This window comes from Equus asinus, chromosome 1, assembly GCF_041296235.1.
Source record: "Equus asinus isolate D_3611 breed Donkey chromosome 1, EquAss-T2T_v2, whole genome shotgun sequence".
NCBI lineage: Eukaryota > Metazoa > Chordata > Mammalia > Perissodactyla > Equidae > Equus > Equus asinus.
The window spans coordinates 23,709,402-23,725,718 of record NC_091790.1 but is presented as its reverse complement, the minus strand read 5'-3'; the positions used below and the strand labels follow the sequence as shown (position 1 = coordinate 23,725,718).

General features: G+C 51.6%; 1 protein-coding gene and 1 long non-coding RNA gene across 2 annotated transcripts in view; one reads left to right on the top strand and one right to left on the bottom strand.

Moving 5' to 3' along the window:
* Nucleotides 1–1,304: 1,304 nt before the first annotated feature.
* On the bottom strand, nucleotides 1,305–13,173 carry DACT2 (dishevelled binding antagonist of beta catenin 2). The gene is made up of 4 exons (XM_014858402.3): nucleotides 12,817–13,173; nucleotides 6,227–6,359; nucleotides 4,623–4,865; nucleotides 1,305–3,703 (listed from the first exon to the last, which is right to left on the bottom strand). The coding sequence occupies exons 1-4, from the start codon at nucleotides 13,054–13,056 to the stop codon at nucleotides 2,103–2,105; spliced, it is 2,217 nt and encodes a 738-aa protein (XP_014713888.3). The 5' UTR covers nucleotides 13,057–13,173; the 3' UTR covers nucleotides 1,305–2,102.
* The window catches only part of LOC139045862 (uncharacterized), a 45,775-nt gene continuing 42,510 nt past the window's right edge, over nucleotides 13,053–16,317 (top strand). Inside the window, exon 1 of the long non-coding RNA XR_011505108.1 lies at nucleotides 13,053–13,175. This is a non-coding gene — a long non-coding RNA (uncharacterized lncRNA). The remainder of the gene's footprint in view (nucleotides 13,176–16,317) is intronic.

Sequence of the window (16,317 nt, the reverse complement as noted above, 5' to 3'; positions counted from 1 at the left end):
GATTAGTTTGCTGGTTGCACAGACAGGCCCAGGATCTGCTGGGCTGTCTAGCTGCACTTTTGAGGATGAGAAATGGAGGCTGGTTCCCGGAAAGATGAACACTGTCAGAAATCCTCAGAGGCCCATACCCATCGCATCCCCTTCCTTGCCGATTCCTCACGATCTTGGCAAGCGACACCCAGCCCGAGTTTCCAGTCCCGTGAGACAAGGACAGGGTTCCCTATCACGAAGGATGGAAGTTGGCACTTTCCAAAGATGGCATTCAAAGCCCCTTAATCGTGAAAGGCTCCCATAAAGGCCAGAGATGATGTCAAATAGAGCAGCACGCCCTCCATAAAGGGACTATCAGGGCCATTTCTGCAGAACGGCCAGCTGGGGATGCAAGCTGTGAAAACTGCATGGACAGAGGTTCGGGCTGGGACCTGCGGACCATGAATCCTGTCTCAAGAGCCTCAGCTGCTAAGCGGCCCAGGCGACATCAATGCCCCATCACCTCTTGTGCCACACGGTCAGAAGTAGATCATTTTCATAAAGTACCCCATGTAATACATTTTCTCATAAAACGCCCATCGTGGGTGCGTTTGAACTATTCTATAAATATCAATGCAGTTTTTAAAAAAGCTCAGCAAGACCCTTCCACCTCTGCCAGTAAGCGGGCTCCACTAAGCACAAGCGGGCATTTTATCCACACAGACCCGACGGAATGCTTGAATTTCAAAGTCGGCTCGGGGCCCTTTGAAATGGTCACGTTTTCAAGGTTTGGCAGAGCAGCGCCCCCCATTCCATCTTGGCTTTCAGAACCTCAGCCTCTCACCTCCCACAGGTTGACTTTTTTGTTCTAAAATGTGAATCGCTTTTTAAAATGTTAATGTGTTTAAACTGCATCCTGAAAATAGCTGTCTGTTACATGAATATCTAACTGATGCCAAATAGATAAATAGATAATAGATAATAGATATAGATAGACAACAGAAATAGATAAATAAATTAGATAAAATCTAATATTTTGGCTGATTTCCTCTCCTTTTCCTTCAAAAGTTCCTGTCAACCATGCATTTAACCCCCGGGCAGGGGCTGAGGGGGTCCAGACCCCCCACAAGGGCCCACGAGGCATGGGGGGTGGAGAGGGTAGACCCCCTCCAGGCCCAGGGAAGCATTTTGGAGTAGTTCCCACTGACTCAGGATACAGCTGCCTTATGAATTGAAGATGCTGCCTTACTTGGCGGGCAGCTTCCCTGAAAACTGATCTTCTCCATTCAAAAGTTGAGGGAAATCTTCTTTGAAAAATAAACATCAAAAAAAGGTTATTTTTTTTCAAAACACTTTTATGGTCAACTTACGTATATTGGAACCGGAGCTTGGACCGTACTCAGGTGGAATGCATTTTCCCACCTCGGGGGAGAGAGCACCCACGTGCTGGGAAGGGAGGAGGGGATCCTGAACACCTACTGTGTGCCAGCAGGGAGAGGAGAGTAGGGAGGTTGCAAAGGAAAGACTGATTCTCAAAGATCATGGCTCCCTCTGGGTGTTTATTCTCATTGAGGGCTTAAGATTGGAGTTCACACTTCAACCCAATTTCCAGAACACAGTCCTGCAACCGTCTCCAAGAACATTTTCTGGGAGGAATGGCTTCACAGGCCTGGGAATATGCTGCCCACCCCAAGTGGGACCAGGACAGAGGTCAGCAACCCCCAGGATTACAGCACAGACCCCTGGGAAGCAGGGGTGGGAAGTCTCTGTTGTGAGAAGACGCTGACAAGGAAGGAGTAAGCTGGCCGGGGTGGCCTGTACCATCTGACATTTCCCAGTTCTCTATGAAGGTCCCCGTTGGGTGGGGCAATGCAACCCCAGAGTCACAGCCATCTCAGGGGACCTGCTCATCATCTCCTCTGTGGGGACTCCTTCAAACGGTGCCTTTGGAGATAAAACACATTGGCAAGAGGATGCACACCCCTACATCAGCATATTGAGCAGCCAAATACAGAATACAGCCGGATGCCATGCTTGGCCATGGAAAGGCCTGTGTTCCTCAGGAGGCAGCTTCCCCTGGAACACTGGTCCCTTTCCCGGCCGGGATGCTCTCAGCCATTTCCCTGTGGGCCTCACACCATGGTCATGACCTTCAGGGTGGCCGGCTGGAACCTGCGGATCTTTTTCTTCAGGGCCTTGGAGGCCTTGATGCGGCAGAGTTTGGGGACCGGGGGCAGGGGTGGCCTGGCGCCAGCGGGGGCCCTCGGGGACGGCTGTGGGGCCCCCCGAGGCCAGGCCAGGCCGCCCCCGCGGCCCCGGCCTCCCGCCTCGCAGTCACTGGTGCTGGACTCGCCGTCGCCAAAGCGGTTGGCGGTGTGGTCGCTGGCCTCGTCCCCGCTGCTTTCAGCGATGGTGGAGGGCAGCACGGAGGGGCCCTCGGAGGCGTCCGACTCGCTCCCCGAGGGGGCGTCCTGCTGGGGCCGTGGGGGCCTGGGCCGCGGGCCACCTCCTCTCCTGGCCGCCGGGCTGGGGTCGGGGATGCTGAGCGGGCGGGCCCTGGCTGAGATCTCCACAGAAGACTGCCACCTGCGCTGTTTCCTCCTGGCGTCCCCGGGGGCTGCCACCAGAGGGGCGGCTGCGAAAGGGAACAGGGCCTGGGCCGATGCCTGGTGGCCCTCCTGGCGGGCCACCAGCAGGGGGACGAAGCAGGGCACCGGGTAGAGGCTGGCCTCAGAGCAGGACCGGCCGGGTGCATCCCCGGCCAGGGTGGGCCTCCTCCTGAGAACGCTCCCCCACTCAGGGGGCAGCGGGGGGACCGCGAGGGCGCCCCACGGGGGTGGCTGCCTCCCAGACCTCAGCGCCTTATCGCTGGTGCCTCTTCTGATCTTCGTGGCCTTTGTCTTGGGCAGGCTCGTTCTCAGCCCCGTGGGGGAAGCTCTGCTGGCAACAAAGAGGGGGCGGCCACAGTGCCCTGGGGCCAGAGCGGGGCTCTCCCTGCCCGTTCTCTCAGTGGGCGACCTGGCCTTGCCCTTGCAGCCATCAAGGGCTGACTGCTGAGCCCGCCCACACCCCAGCAGAGGGGAGGCAGGGATGTTCTCTCCACGGCTGCTGCCGTTGGAGGGGTTGCATCCCTCTTCAGGAAGGATGCTGGGGTGTGGGGTGTCCACAAGGGGATGCTGCTCGAGGATGCCCCCACTGGCATTGCCCCTCTGAGCCGTCCCTCCCACTTCTGCTCTTCCTGGGGTGCAGACCAGCTTCTCCAGGTGGTCCTCACTGTCCACTCTCCGGCCACTGAGCTCCTGCTGGGATGGGGACACCTCACACCTTGGGGGTCCCTGCTCCCCCACACTGCCCCTTGGAGGGGTCCCTCGGCCCCGCAGTCGCAGCAGCCTGTCTATATAGGCTCCAGCAGGGCCAGCCTCCAAGACCGGTCCAGTCTGGATGGAGCTCAGACCTGCGCGGCCGGGAAGGGCCTTACTTGGGGGTGAGTGGCCATCACCCTGCGGGGTCTCCTTGGTCAGAGCAAAGAGGGGGCTCTGCAAAGCCACCGCATGCAGGGGGCTGGGGTATGGGTACACCTCCTTGCCACCCTTGGACACCAGGTCACGCTGGTACTTGGGGTCCAGCATGTGAGGTGGCAGGTCCATCCCGTGGCAGAGGAGAGGAGTGGACTTGGGGTCTGCGCTGGCCTTCTGGAGCCCCACCTCAGCCGGTCGGACTCTTTCAAGATCCCCTGGGAATAAGAGAAAGAAAAATATATAAATAAGGGAAGAATCGAAGGCAGGGTTCACTCCACTGTGCGCGCAGCTCCTCCAGCCTGGCTGTCTCAGGAGACAACCTGCCACCTGCCGTGACATTCGGTGCCGAGACATAAAAAGTCTGGAAAGGTCTCCTTTGATGCTGATCTCATCACCGGTTCCAACCAGTCCCCTTTCAGTGACACCTTACGAGATAAATCCTGACTCAAAATGTCTGAGCTTGGTCCCTCATCACAGAAGACATGGAGGATGCTCAGAGAGACGAGCCATCTGGAATCCGCCATGTGGTCCCAGGACAGACCCTCCCAGAGGCTTTCACAGACACGGCAAGAGGAAGTCATGGGGACGCTCACCAAGGAAAGCCCAAATGCATGACTACCGCAGGTCTCGTGTTAGAAATAAGCTGTGCCCAGAGGTGACCCCTTTCCTCTGGGACAGTCTGAAGAAACAGGCACCCCCTGGGCTGTGAGAGGAAGCCACTGTGAGCTGACCTCTGTCCATGTCCACTCCCAGCTGTGCCCCCTCTGCTCTCCCATAGATGCCAGTGATGTGGCCCGAGGGTTTTGCAAGAACGTTTAAAAACACTTTCCGACATCTGTTTTAAATAATAAGAAAAAATGCTGCTTGTTACAATAGCCCTGCTGTGATGAAGAGAAGTGGGTGTTTGAGTCCCACCTCCATCCCAAAACCAAGAAAAGTCGATAAAATTGGGAGCAGTATCTGTGGGGTTAGTACTCACACCCCACGCACAGGGCTTCTCGGCTCTGTACTCAGCAGGGGCGGCCACCGCCCCCTGCATCCCCCCACTGCCTGGGATGAGCCTGAAGGGCTGTACCCCAGACTGCCCCCCACTGCCTGGGATGGGACCTTCCCCCCATCCTGGCTCTCCTTTACCTGTAGACACTGGCCTGGGCCGGGATGCGCCCTCCTCGGTGGCCTGGGGTCCCCACGTGGGCAGGGGGGTCCCACACACGGTGGTCTCATCAGCCGACCGGGGCCGGCAGTCCCCCACACCGAGTCTGGTTTTGGGGGCAGCGGGCAGCAAAACGCTCAGGGAGGACGACATGCGGTCGCTGCACACGGACGTGCAGGAGGTGGACAGGGAGCAGGAGCCGCCATCGCTGAGCTCGTAAAAGCCTAGACGGGGCAGACAGAGGTGGTCAGTGCATGTCCTGGCAGTGGGTCCCCTTCTTGTCGGAGGGAGCCTCTGCGCCACGCGGAGGCTGTGGGACCTCGTTGAGGCAGGCCTGGGGGAATCCTCCCCATTAGTGCCTACCGTCATCCCATCAACAAGGCTGGGGGAACGCCCTGCATCCCCCACCACACTGCTCATCCCTTTCCTTGGCAAGTGGTTCATGTCACCCTAGAGACTCAGTCAAGGGGTGTCACCCCAGCTGGCCTCTCCCCAGCTCCCAGCCCGAGTCACAGGCATCTTCCTCCCTCCCTCCGTGGGGCCTGCCAAGTTCAGCTGAAGAGCGAGCAGAGGAAGGAGAGCATTTCTGGAGGTCCTTGGGCCAGGCCTGCTACATGTATGACGGAACCCGGACCATGATGCGATTGTGCAAATTTAAAACAAGAGAAAGAAACCTCAGACCACATTGTATGGGGAGAGAGTGGTGTCCTGGGTTTGCCGTCCGACCCCACGTCTGACCAGCACAATCTGGATAAAAAGCCACGTGCCCAGACCGTGAATGTCAGGATGCTGCCACTGTTATCTCTAAGTGACCTCAGAGTTGGGGACACAAGGGCAGTGGTGGAAGAAACTGTCATCTTCCCTGACAAATTATACTGAGTTTAGACTGAATAAACCTATAGACTTAAAAAAAAAATACTTTTGTTGTCTCATAAAAGATATTTACAGCTTCCACGTTGATCCAGCATAAATAGAAGCCAGAATCTGTCTCAACTCAGAGAGATGACAGACTCATGGGGCCGTTTTTCATCAAAGGCAACATTTTTTGAGGCCAGCCCAGTGGCACAGTAGTTAAGCTCACACACTCCACTTTGGCAGCCCAGGATTTTCAGATTCGGATCCTGGGCACGGACCTAGCACTGCTTGTCAAGCCACGTTGTGGCAGCATCCCACATACAATAGAGGAAGATTGGCACAGATGTTAGGTCATGGCCAATCTTCCTCAAACACACATACAAGAAAGGCAATATTTTTGCAATTAAAAATAAATACACCCACATATATATATATATGTACACATACGCACACATTTTCTCTCTGTCCTTTTTTTCTAAGCACATTTAAATAAAAGTATTTCATTTTTAGTATTCTTCAGTAACACGCTTTTTCAGGCTTGCATTTCAGATCAGCCTGAGAAACAGAGGCAGGGAAGGCCAGTCATTACACCAGACTCCGGGAAGTGCTGGTCCTTGAAGGCCAGGGTCCCCAGGATGCGTGACAGAACTGGTTCCCTTGTGCGAATGCTCAGGGGGGCTGAGGAGGGCCAGTGCCCACGGAGGCGGCCCGGCAGGTGACCGGGTGGTACCTGAGCTGGGCCTGCTGTCGCTGTCCGGGGCCTCGCTGGAGGTTCTGCGCACGTCCAGCTGCAGCTCACTGATCTGCTGGTCCAGCTGGTCCAAGTGGGTTTTCAGGCCGACGTCCTGGCGTCTTAAACGGTTCTAAGAAGGCAAGGAACGAGAAATAACACTGTCGTGAGTACAGAAACCAAACCTCGAGCTTCCATTTGACGTCTCCATTATGCACGCAATTTTTTTTTTTGAGGAAGATAGGCCTGAGCTAACATGTGTGCCCATCGTCCTCTCTTTTATATGTGGGCTGCCTCCACAACACGGCTTGATAAGTGGTGCACAGGTCCACGCCCCGGGTCCGAACCTGCGAACCCCAGGCCGCCGAAGTAGAGCGTGCGAACTTAACCACTGCACCACCAGGCCAGCCTCTATGCACCCAATTTAAACTCCCAAAGCCACAGGCTGCAGCCTACCCCTGCGACCCCTCCCCACCCACAACGAAGCCACTCCTTGGCTCTGTTGGCAGGAAAGAATGTCTACTGACCCTTCTCTAGCAGGCTTTTTCCCCAATTGCAGACTTTTTTTTATCAGCAATTTTCATTAGATATTGTTTTATAAGGACATAGAATAATACAGTTTACGAGAGTGAAACCAGCATCAAACACAGCACAAAACCCCTCCTTTGGCAGGAACCACAGACAATATTTTCAGCTGTTGTCTTTTTTAGCTCCATGTTGGATTTTCTTTCCCATGCTCAGGCGTAACAGCCCTGCGTTTGGTGGTCGCGTGGCCGTATTCTTTGACACAGCAGCACCTATCCAGGCCCTGTCCGTGGCACCTGGGAGGGCTGACCTTTGACTTTTCCTTTTTTCTTTTTTTGAGGGAGATTAGCCCTGAGCTAACATCTGCTGCCAATCTTCCTCTTTTTGCTGAGGAAGACTGGCCCTGAGCTCACATCCGTGCCCATCTTCCTCTATTTTATATGTGGGATGCCTCAACGGCGTGGCTTGCCAAGCTGTGCCATGTCCGCACCCGGGATCTGAACCGAACCCAGGCTGGCAAAGCAGAACATGCGAACTTAACTGCTGCACCACCGGGCCAGCCCCTGACCTTTGACTTTTCAAGGGGATAGGAAAGTCCCCAGGAGAGGACAAAGGGGCCCCTACTGCATATTCTTTGACTCCCTATATTACAGGCGGCATTTTGAACTGTTCCAGGTTTGGCAGAGCTGTTGGGGTTGAGGGAGAGGCCCTGCAAGAGAGGAAATGGCAGCTGAGCCTGGAATCAGCCCAGCCTGAAACCCGCCGCAGGATCTTTTTGGTTTAGAAGTTCACGTCTGAGCTGTGCCCTCAGAAGGTCTGTCTTCTCCAGGCCTCAGCTTCCCTAACTCAAAATGGGTTATCAGGAGCATTAACCACACACACACAGGCGCATGTGTGTATATATGTTATATAATACATATATAATACACACATGCGGTTCATGCTCATTGTATACATTCACACAGGTATACATACATACACACGTGTAACGATATATAGTCATGTGCTGCAGAACGATGTCTCAGTTCAAACGGACCTCATAGACGATGCAGGTCCCATAAGATTAGTACCATGCAGCCGAGATGTGTAGTAGGCTGCACCATCTGGGTTTGTGTAAGTGCATCCTACAACGTTCGCACAACCACGAACTCACTTAACGACGTGTTTCTCAGAACATGTCCCGTCATTAAGTGACGCACGACTATGTATGCACAACACCAGCACCGACTGTTTGATAAATGCTGATTCCCTCCTTTCAGTGATAAAACTTCACCCTGTCTTCAAGGTCCACGGCGTCCATCTCTTGTTTTGATTAACAATTAAGCTTAAGGCAAATAATTAATAAATGCAATTATGTGGTTCATCTTAAGAAAATAATTAACTGTATTCCAAATTTTTTACACAGGAAATGAGGAAGTCCCCATAATTTGGGGCTCAGGGGAATGACTCCAGTAGTTTCAGTCATAGGAAAAATCAGTCCAAGAGAGGAGCAGGTGGCAGTAATTTCCGAGTCTTAGGAGAAATTCCGGAGGGTTCTGATACCCACCAGGTGAGGTTAAGCGGGTGAGGGGCCCAGGCCCCAACAGGTGGCACACGATGAGTACAGACCATCACGCCCAACTCCACTTTCCCCAGGACCCAATGTGGGGGTCTCAGAACAACCCCCAAGTTTTACAGAAACAGAGACTTGCAGCCATATTATTGTCTATAAATGTAACACAGCAAAAACCAGTCCTGAGTTGAATCAAAACTTGCCACTCCCAGAAGCACACAGACCAGCCTCAACGTCCTGGCTTCCTACCTTGAACATTTTCTACCAAGGGAGGCCCATCCCCCCGCGAACAGTGCGACCAAAGGGGCCAGTGGAGCGAGCAGGGATGGGCTTCCGGCCAACGGCCAGCCATGTAAAAGCACTTAGACCCGAACAAAGGGGCCAGTGTGGATTTTTACTGCAAATGACTTTCCTTTTCCTGTCATAAACCAAGACCACGCTCCCGACGGAAAATTAAGCTGTGAGGCCACACTTCACTGTTGAAAAACATGGATCTGACCTCTTCTCTTTCCAATCACGATGCTGTTTCTCTTTCTTCTGGAGGAGGAGAACATCTCTGCATCTCCAGCTGGCTCTGTCTCTCCTGGGCCCCCTTTCCCTGTGTGTTTGTGCTGCGATTAATGGCTCTGTGATCAATGTTTGGCCAGCCAGGCCTCCAGTTGGTGGTTTCTGGTTAATGTGAGAGGCCACAGACGCACAGGCTCCCGGGTCCTCACAGATGATTTACAGCATCCTCAGGACCATTCAGGATTTACACCATCATAGTCCCCGTTAACCCTTCCCCTCAACTGGGATTCTTATGTCACTGCTTTTCATTAACTCCTGGGAGTCTAATCTGCTAACAGTCAAAAGTCCCTTCTGTGCCAGGGATTGAGCATAATCTGCTGCAAAGCCCGTCACAGAGCATCTACAACCATGTATTTCTGCAGAGGAAAAGTGTTACAAAGATGTCGGCGCTGTGTGAACATGACTAGCACTCACATCGATTCCCTCCAGAGCGGCGAGCAAGCTGGGGGGGCCACCTCCTCTCCCTGCTCACTCCGAAGGCAACCGGAGCACTGTTGGGCAGTGTATTGGGTCAGAACCCCTGTACCTGGTTAAGGGGTCCCTGTGTCACAGAGAGCACAGCCGTGGTTCCCCAGGAGGTGGGATTGCCTGGTATAAACACAGATTCCTGGGCTCGATGCTGCATCCGTCAACTGAGACGGGAGCACGCCTGCAAATCTGCATTTTAACAAGCTTCCCAGGGAGCACAAAGGGACCACAAGAAGTCTGAGAACTTTTACCCAGGGAATGTCATTAAAAACACAGTCACGTGTCGCTTAATGATGGGGGTAGGTTCGGAGAAATGTGTCATTAGGTGATTCCGTCATGATGCAAACATCATAGAGTGTTCGTACACAAACCTAGACGGTACAGCCGACTACACATCTAGGCTGTATGGTGCCAATCTAATGGGACCACCATTGTCCATTGGCCCATCGTCAACCGTTGACTGAGATGTCATTATGCGACGCATGACTGTGTATTCAGCTTATCTCATTCTTAGAAATGTTTACTGTATTTGCCATAAGAATGATCCGGTTTCCACTTGTTTTATGTGTTGTTCCCATCTACAGCTCAGCATTCCAGGCTTCTCAAACCTTTATGGCAGATGCAGTGGACAAAAATAAAAAACGCCCCAAAGTTCAGAAGACAGAGATGGCATCTAAAAACACCTCTGTTCTTCCCTTGAAAGCTGAGAATGTGCAAAGAAAACATTTTACGCATGAATTCCGTGCCTATCGCAGGTGCCCTGCGGGTGGGTCAAGGTTACTACCTAACCTGAGAAGAAATCCATCAATCAACCGCAAAGGCCCCGGGTCACAGATTAGCCTCATGGATAACAGCCCCGGAGACCGGCAGACGGAGGCCATGCCCGGTCCTGTGGATGCCTCGCCCTCACTCCTGACCTTGAGCGTGTTCCTTCCCCTGTGAGTTCTGCAGGTGAGCATGGTTGGTTCAAGCACAATACCAGCCATCACATTTATGTGATGCCAAGTCAGCCCTCAGCTCCTGCAGCGTTCAACGCTGGGCCTGACGGTGAGGAGGAACTGTTGCACGCTGTCCCTTTTAGGACAAGTCACGACCAGCAAAGTCAACTCCTGGGAAAGTCATCAGGATAAGATTTCACCGCCCGGCCCCCAGAACTTCTTCCACTTCCCGTCTAAGGGGACCTCACTCACTGACGCCGACAGCGCCTCCTGGTGGACATGGAGCGCCTGTCGGGCATCCAAGTTTTTCCACATCAGTGTTGCTGGGCACGTAACCCGTATAAAAATGGGGGTGGCAGCCACTCCTTGGGGAATGACAAATCTCCCCGGGAGACCTAAACAGGTGAGCACAGGACTGGGCAAAGAGTAAGGGCTGCTTTGGTCAGAGGTCGTGGGGAGTCATTAGCTTAGAAATCTAGAACAGGGGGAGTGTAAATAATGAAATCATTTTCCCTTCTGCCACAGCAATAAAAGTCGCCCGCTTATTTATTCAACAAATACTTCCTAAGCACCTACTGGGCGCTCTTTTGTGACTTCAGCCGCAGCCATTGAAAAGATGCTGCGCACATTCCAGGTGTTAATGTGACGAATGCCGCCCTTTTCCTAATGGCAGGTTAAATCCCCAGAAATGCTTGAGCTCATTCTCACTTGGGAAATCCTGCAGGATAAAGCTGTCAGGGGACAGATAAAAGTTCTTCCTGTCTTCACACCCGAACGAACGGTGACCCACGAGCAGGTTAGCAACAGGGTCGGGGTGGGAGGGGGCCCCCGGGTTAACCGGCAGTCACTCAAGTATGTGGCTGACTGGAGATGAAAGTCTTAGGATTGTATTCTTCATCACAGACCTAGTATCACCCCTGATTTTTCCCCTCTAAGAAAAATGTGGAAGTGTTAAGGGCAGAGCTGATGTCACAGAAATTCAATTATTCTTCTCTTTTGATCCCATAATCCGTTCCAAGAACAAAGTTTCAAGACGAAGGCTGCGTGTTCCTTCTGGTCCCCACATTAAAAAAAAAAAAAAAAATTAAACAAAAAAACCTGTTTGATCTTCTCTTCCAGAAGCCTACTTGTAATTAGTGGCTGAGAACTCACAGGTCTGATTCGTGAGTTACCTCAGCCAGGTTAATCGTCAACTCCGCTCCTGCCCCCTCGACTGAACAATTCAGGACAGCATCTCAACAGAGCCTGCCTAGGACACGCATGTCGGGCATCTTTGTCGGCTCATTGTGGGGCCTCTTGGAGCCCAGTGTAAGGAAAGGTGTGTCTGGGTGCACACGCACGACCTAAAGAAGCTGCCATGACAAGATAAACTGGGCGGGGAACACAACCCAGGAAGGCTCCAGTCAGTAATCAGCGCCTCCCCTCTGTGACAGCAGCTGAATCACAGAAAGGCTGCAAGGTGTGTGTCTGTCAAGGCGATATCAAGACGGCAGGAGTCCCGGGTGGGGGGGAAGGGGGCGCGTCTCAGGACACTAGACTTCTGATTCTCGAACCCAGCGCAGTTACCAAGTCAGGGTGACCGAGCCAAGCACACAGCAACGCTGCAGCTCCATCCAAGCTACTTTGTAAAGACCGCGACTTTTAAACACGGCAGGTCTGAATTTCTAACTTAAAAGAAATTACACTTAGACTAATAGAGTTAACTCCATTCAACAGAAACCTTTCCATATGGCCTTTTTACTTTTCCTTTAAAAAAGACTGAAATACTGCGAAAAACTCTCTTGAGTCGTTCCCAATGCGTGAAATGAAACCGCACACCCGATGACTACCCTGGGGAGCAACCAGCAGGTGTCTTCAATCGTCTAAAGAGGAACCATCGGCATTTGGAGGAGGCCAAAGAGAGAGGAGACACAATGGGGAAGCCATCCTCAGAGGGTCCCCGGTTCCCTGGCCTCTAAGACCTAGAGGACACACCTCTTTCTACAGGTCAGGTTACATTCTAAAGATGAAGCCAGCCCTCACGAGGTACACGCTTTCCCCCATACTTTGTGACAATGACGACCCCGATCAACCTGAGCCCAGTTCTCTGAGTACCAGCTCGAGTTGGCTCTGCACGCTGGCACTGTTGTCCCTGATCTTACGCAGCAGAAACAATCTGGTACCAGGATCCCAAGTGGCCGCCACCAGGAGAAACCGATTTAATGCGTTCTTATCAGAACAGCACCGAAACTCAAGCAAACAGGAATGCGTCCTAAAAGTCTGTCTGCGTGGGGAGGAGGCAGCGCCGGGGGCAGCCCCAGCTAAGCGCGCGGCTAAGCGCGGGCGTGCAGGTCCTGGCTTCGTTCAGGCTCCGGAGGGCTCCCCCGGCGCCTCGGGCCTCCACGCCCGTCTCCTTTGGAGCCGAACTGCGTGCAGGAAATCCCAAGGGTGCCCCTCGATCGTCGCCCAGCCCAGGCGCCGCGCTGCCTGCGCCGGGTGGACACTGTCCCCGCGGCCCGGCGCGCCCCGAGCCCCCCACGACCCCCGCGCGCGCTCCTTACCAGCTGCTCCTGCAGTGCCGCCAGCGCCGCCTCCAGCCGCAGCTCGTGGGCGCGGGGGCCGCGGGGGGCGGCGGCGGCCCCGGGTGGGGGCTGCATGGCCAGGGCGCTCCGCACGCGCGCCTGCTGTGCAGCGCGCAGCCCCTGCAGCTCGTGCAGCCCCGCGAGCGCCGCGCGCAGCCTGGCGCCCACCCGGCGGCGGTCCCAGCCAGCGGGCCCCGGCGGGCCGCCTGGCGTCCACATCCCGCGCCCCCGCCGCCCCGGCCTCCCCGAGCCTCCCGGAGCCGCCCGAGCGGCGCCCCGGCCGTGCGCGCGGCCTCCTGCGCAGCCTCTCCCCGCCCCCGGCCCCGCAGGTCGCCAAGGTAGGGTGGGACCTATCGGTGGCCGCGGAGGGCGGTGTTTGCACACGCCCCGAGGTCACAGCGGCCGCCCCCGGGCCCGCCCCGTCGGCTGAGCCCCGCGCCCTGGGGACCCCGGGACTCGCGCGCTCCGGGGAACGCGGAATGCGTGCTGTGACCTCGGAGGGGACCGAAGGGGAAGGAGGGCGCCGGTCAGGGAGAGGGGAAAAGGGATGAAAGTGGAAGAAACCCGGTGAAAGGTTAAAAAAATTTTTTTTAAAGATAAATTCTTGGGACAGTATCACGTGGAAAGGACTTTGTTACTATTATAAACTCATTATAACTTTGAAAAATATACGATTCGCTTTTCCTAATGTAGATCTGTAGTTTGGAAACAGCTTGTCTTTTTTTTTTTTAATTAAGATTTTATTTTTTCCTTTTTCTCCCCAAAGCCCCCCAGTACATAGTTGTATATTTCTCGTTGTGGGTTCTTCTAGTTGTGGCATGTGGGACGCCGCCTCAGCGTGGTCCGATGAGCAGTGTCATGTCCGCGTCCAGGATTCGAACCAACGAAACACTGGGACGCCTGCAGCGGAGCGCGCGAACTTAACCACTCTGCCACGGGGCCAGCCCCCAGCTTGTCTTTATTATTATTATTATTAAATAATTGCTTATTAAGATGTAATTAACATACCATACAACTCACCTATTTAAAGTGTACAAGTCAGTGGTCCTTAGTATCTTCACAAAGTTGTGCAGCTGTCACCACAAGCAATCTTAGAACATTTCACCACCCCAGAAAGAAACCCTGTACCCATTAGCAGTCACCCGTCATTCGTCCCCTGCACCCTAATTGTTAAAATGCCTGTTCTGGCATTTTATATAAATAGAATCTTGCAATAGGTGTTTTTTTTTTTTTGTGACTGGCTTCTTTCACTGAGCATATTTTCAAGGTTCATCCGTGTTATACCATGTATCAGGGCTTTATTCCTTTTTATTGGTAAATACTATTCCGTTGTATGAATGGGACACTTGTATTTATCCGTTCATTGGTTGATGGACATTTGGGTTGTTTCCACTTTTGGCTATTGTGAATAATGCTGCTATGGACATTCCTGTACTAGCTTTTGTGTGGAAATGTGTTTTCATTTCTCTCGGGTATATACCTAAGGGTGGAGTTGCTGGGTCATAGGTAACTACTGTGTTTAATCTTTTGAAGAACTGCCAGACTGTTTTCCAAAGTGGCTGCACGTCTTTACATTCCTGCCAGGACTGCGTGAAGGTTCCAGTTTCTCCACATCCATGCCAACGTTTGCGTCTTTGGTTATACCATCCCTAGGTGTGAAGTGGTACCTCATTGTGATTTTGATTTGCATTTCCCTCATGGCTGATGATGTTGAGCATCTTTTCACGTGCTTACTGGCTCTTTGTGTATCTTCTTTTGAGAAACATCTTTTCAGATTCTTTGCCCATTTTTATAACTGAGTTGTCTTTTCATTTTTGAGATGTAAGTATTCTTTGTGTATTCTAGGTGCAATTCCCTTATCAGATATATGATTTGCAAATATTTTCTCTATTCTGTGGGGGTATTCTTTCACTTTCTTGACAGTGTACTTTGCAGCAAAAAAGTTTTTAATTTAGATTAAGTCCAATTTTTCTGTTTTTTCTTTTGTTTCTTTTGGTGTCATATCTAAGAAATCATTGCCTCATCCAAGGTCAAAGATTAGATCTGTGCTTTTTCAAAAAAGATTTTTATAGTTTTAGTGCTTATATTTAAGGCTTTGATCCATTTTGAGTTAATTTTGTGTATGATGAGAGGTAGGGGTCCAACTTCATCCTTTTGCATGTGAATTTTCAGTTGTCTCACCACCGTTTGTTGGAAAGACGATTCTTTCCCCTTGAAATTGTCTTGGGACCCTTGTTGAAAAACCAATGGATCTGGAAAGTTCTAGTTCAGTGGTGTATTTGTCTACCCTTATGCCAGTTCCGCGTTGTTTTGAATACTGTAGCTTTGCAGTTACTTCTGAACTTAGGAAGTCTGAGTCCTCCAACTTTATTCTCTTTCAAGATTGTCTTGGCTGTTCTGGGTCTCTTGCATTTCCATCTGGATTTTAGGATCGGCTTGTCAATTTCCGCAAGGAAGTCAGCTAGGATTTTGATGGAGATTGCATGGAATCTGTAGATCGATTGGCGAAGTGTTGGTGCCTTCAGCTTAGGTATTCTGAACCGTAAAAGTGGGATATTTTTCCATTTATTTAAATCTTCTTTAATTTCTCTCATCAGTGTTCTGTAGTTTTCAGTGTACAAGTCTTGCACTTCTTTTGTTAAATTTTTAAAAAATTATTTCCAAATATTCTTTTGGATGCTACTGTAAATGGAAATGTTTTCTAATTTCATTTTCAGGATGTTCTTTGCTAGTGTGTAGAAATAAGCTATTGATTTTTGTGTACCAATCCCAGCAAACTTGCCGAATTGGTTTATTGGTTCTAATGGAGTTTTAGTGGGTTCCTTTGCATCTTTTTTATTTACAAGATCGTGTCATCTGCAAATAGGGCTAGTTCCACTTCTTCCTTTCATATTTCATGCTTTTTGTTTCTTTTTCTTGCCTTATTGCTCTGCCTAGAACTTTCGGTACAATGCTGAGTAGAAGCGAGAACAGGCCTCCTCTTCTTGTTCCTGATCTTGGGGGGAAAGCCCTCATTCTTTGACTGTTGAGCCTGATGTGACCTTCAGGGTTTTCTTAGATGCCTTTTATCAGAATGAGGAAATTTCAGGCTATCTTTTATTTTGTATTTATTTATTTTTTTTTATTGCAGTAACCTTGGATTATAACGTTATATAGCTTTCAGATGTACATCATAATATATTTTGAATTCTGTGTAGATTACATCAGGTTCACCACCCAAACACTAATTATGGTCCATCACCACACATGTGTGCCTAATCGTCCCTTTTGTCCCCCCCCCCTTTTCCTATGGTAACCGCCAATCCAGTCTCTGTTGCTATGTGTTTGTTTGTCGTTGTTTTTATCTTCTACTTATGAGTGAGATCATATGGTATTTGACTTTCTCCCTCTGACTCATTTCACTTAGTATAGTACTCTCAAGTTCCATCCATGTTGTCACAAATGGCCGGATTTCATCATTTCTTATGGCTGAGTAGTATT

Bases quoted from the DNA above. Each gene is read 5' to 3' on its own strand.
- DACT2 (XM_014858402.3), bottom strand. From the start codon at position 13,056: ATGTGGACGCCAGGCGGCCCGCCGGGGCCCGCTGGCTGGGACCGCCGC. The intron at 6,360-12,816 runs GTAAGGAGCGCG...TTGCCTTCTTAG, and splicing joins CGGCACTGCAGGAGCAGCTG to AACCGTTTAAGACGCCAGGA. The intron at 4,866-6,226 runs GTACCACCCGGT...TGCCCCGTCTAG, and splicing joins CGACAGCAGGCCCAGCTCAG to GCTTTTACGAGCTCAGCGAT.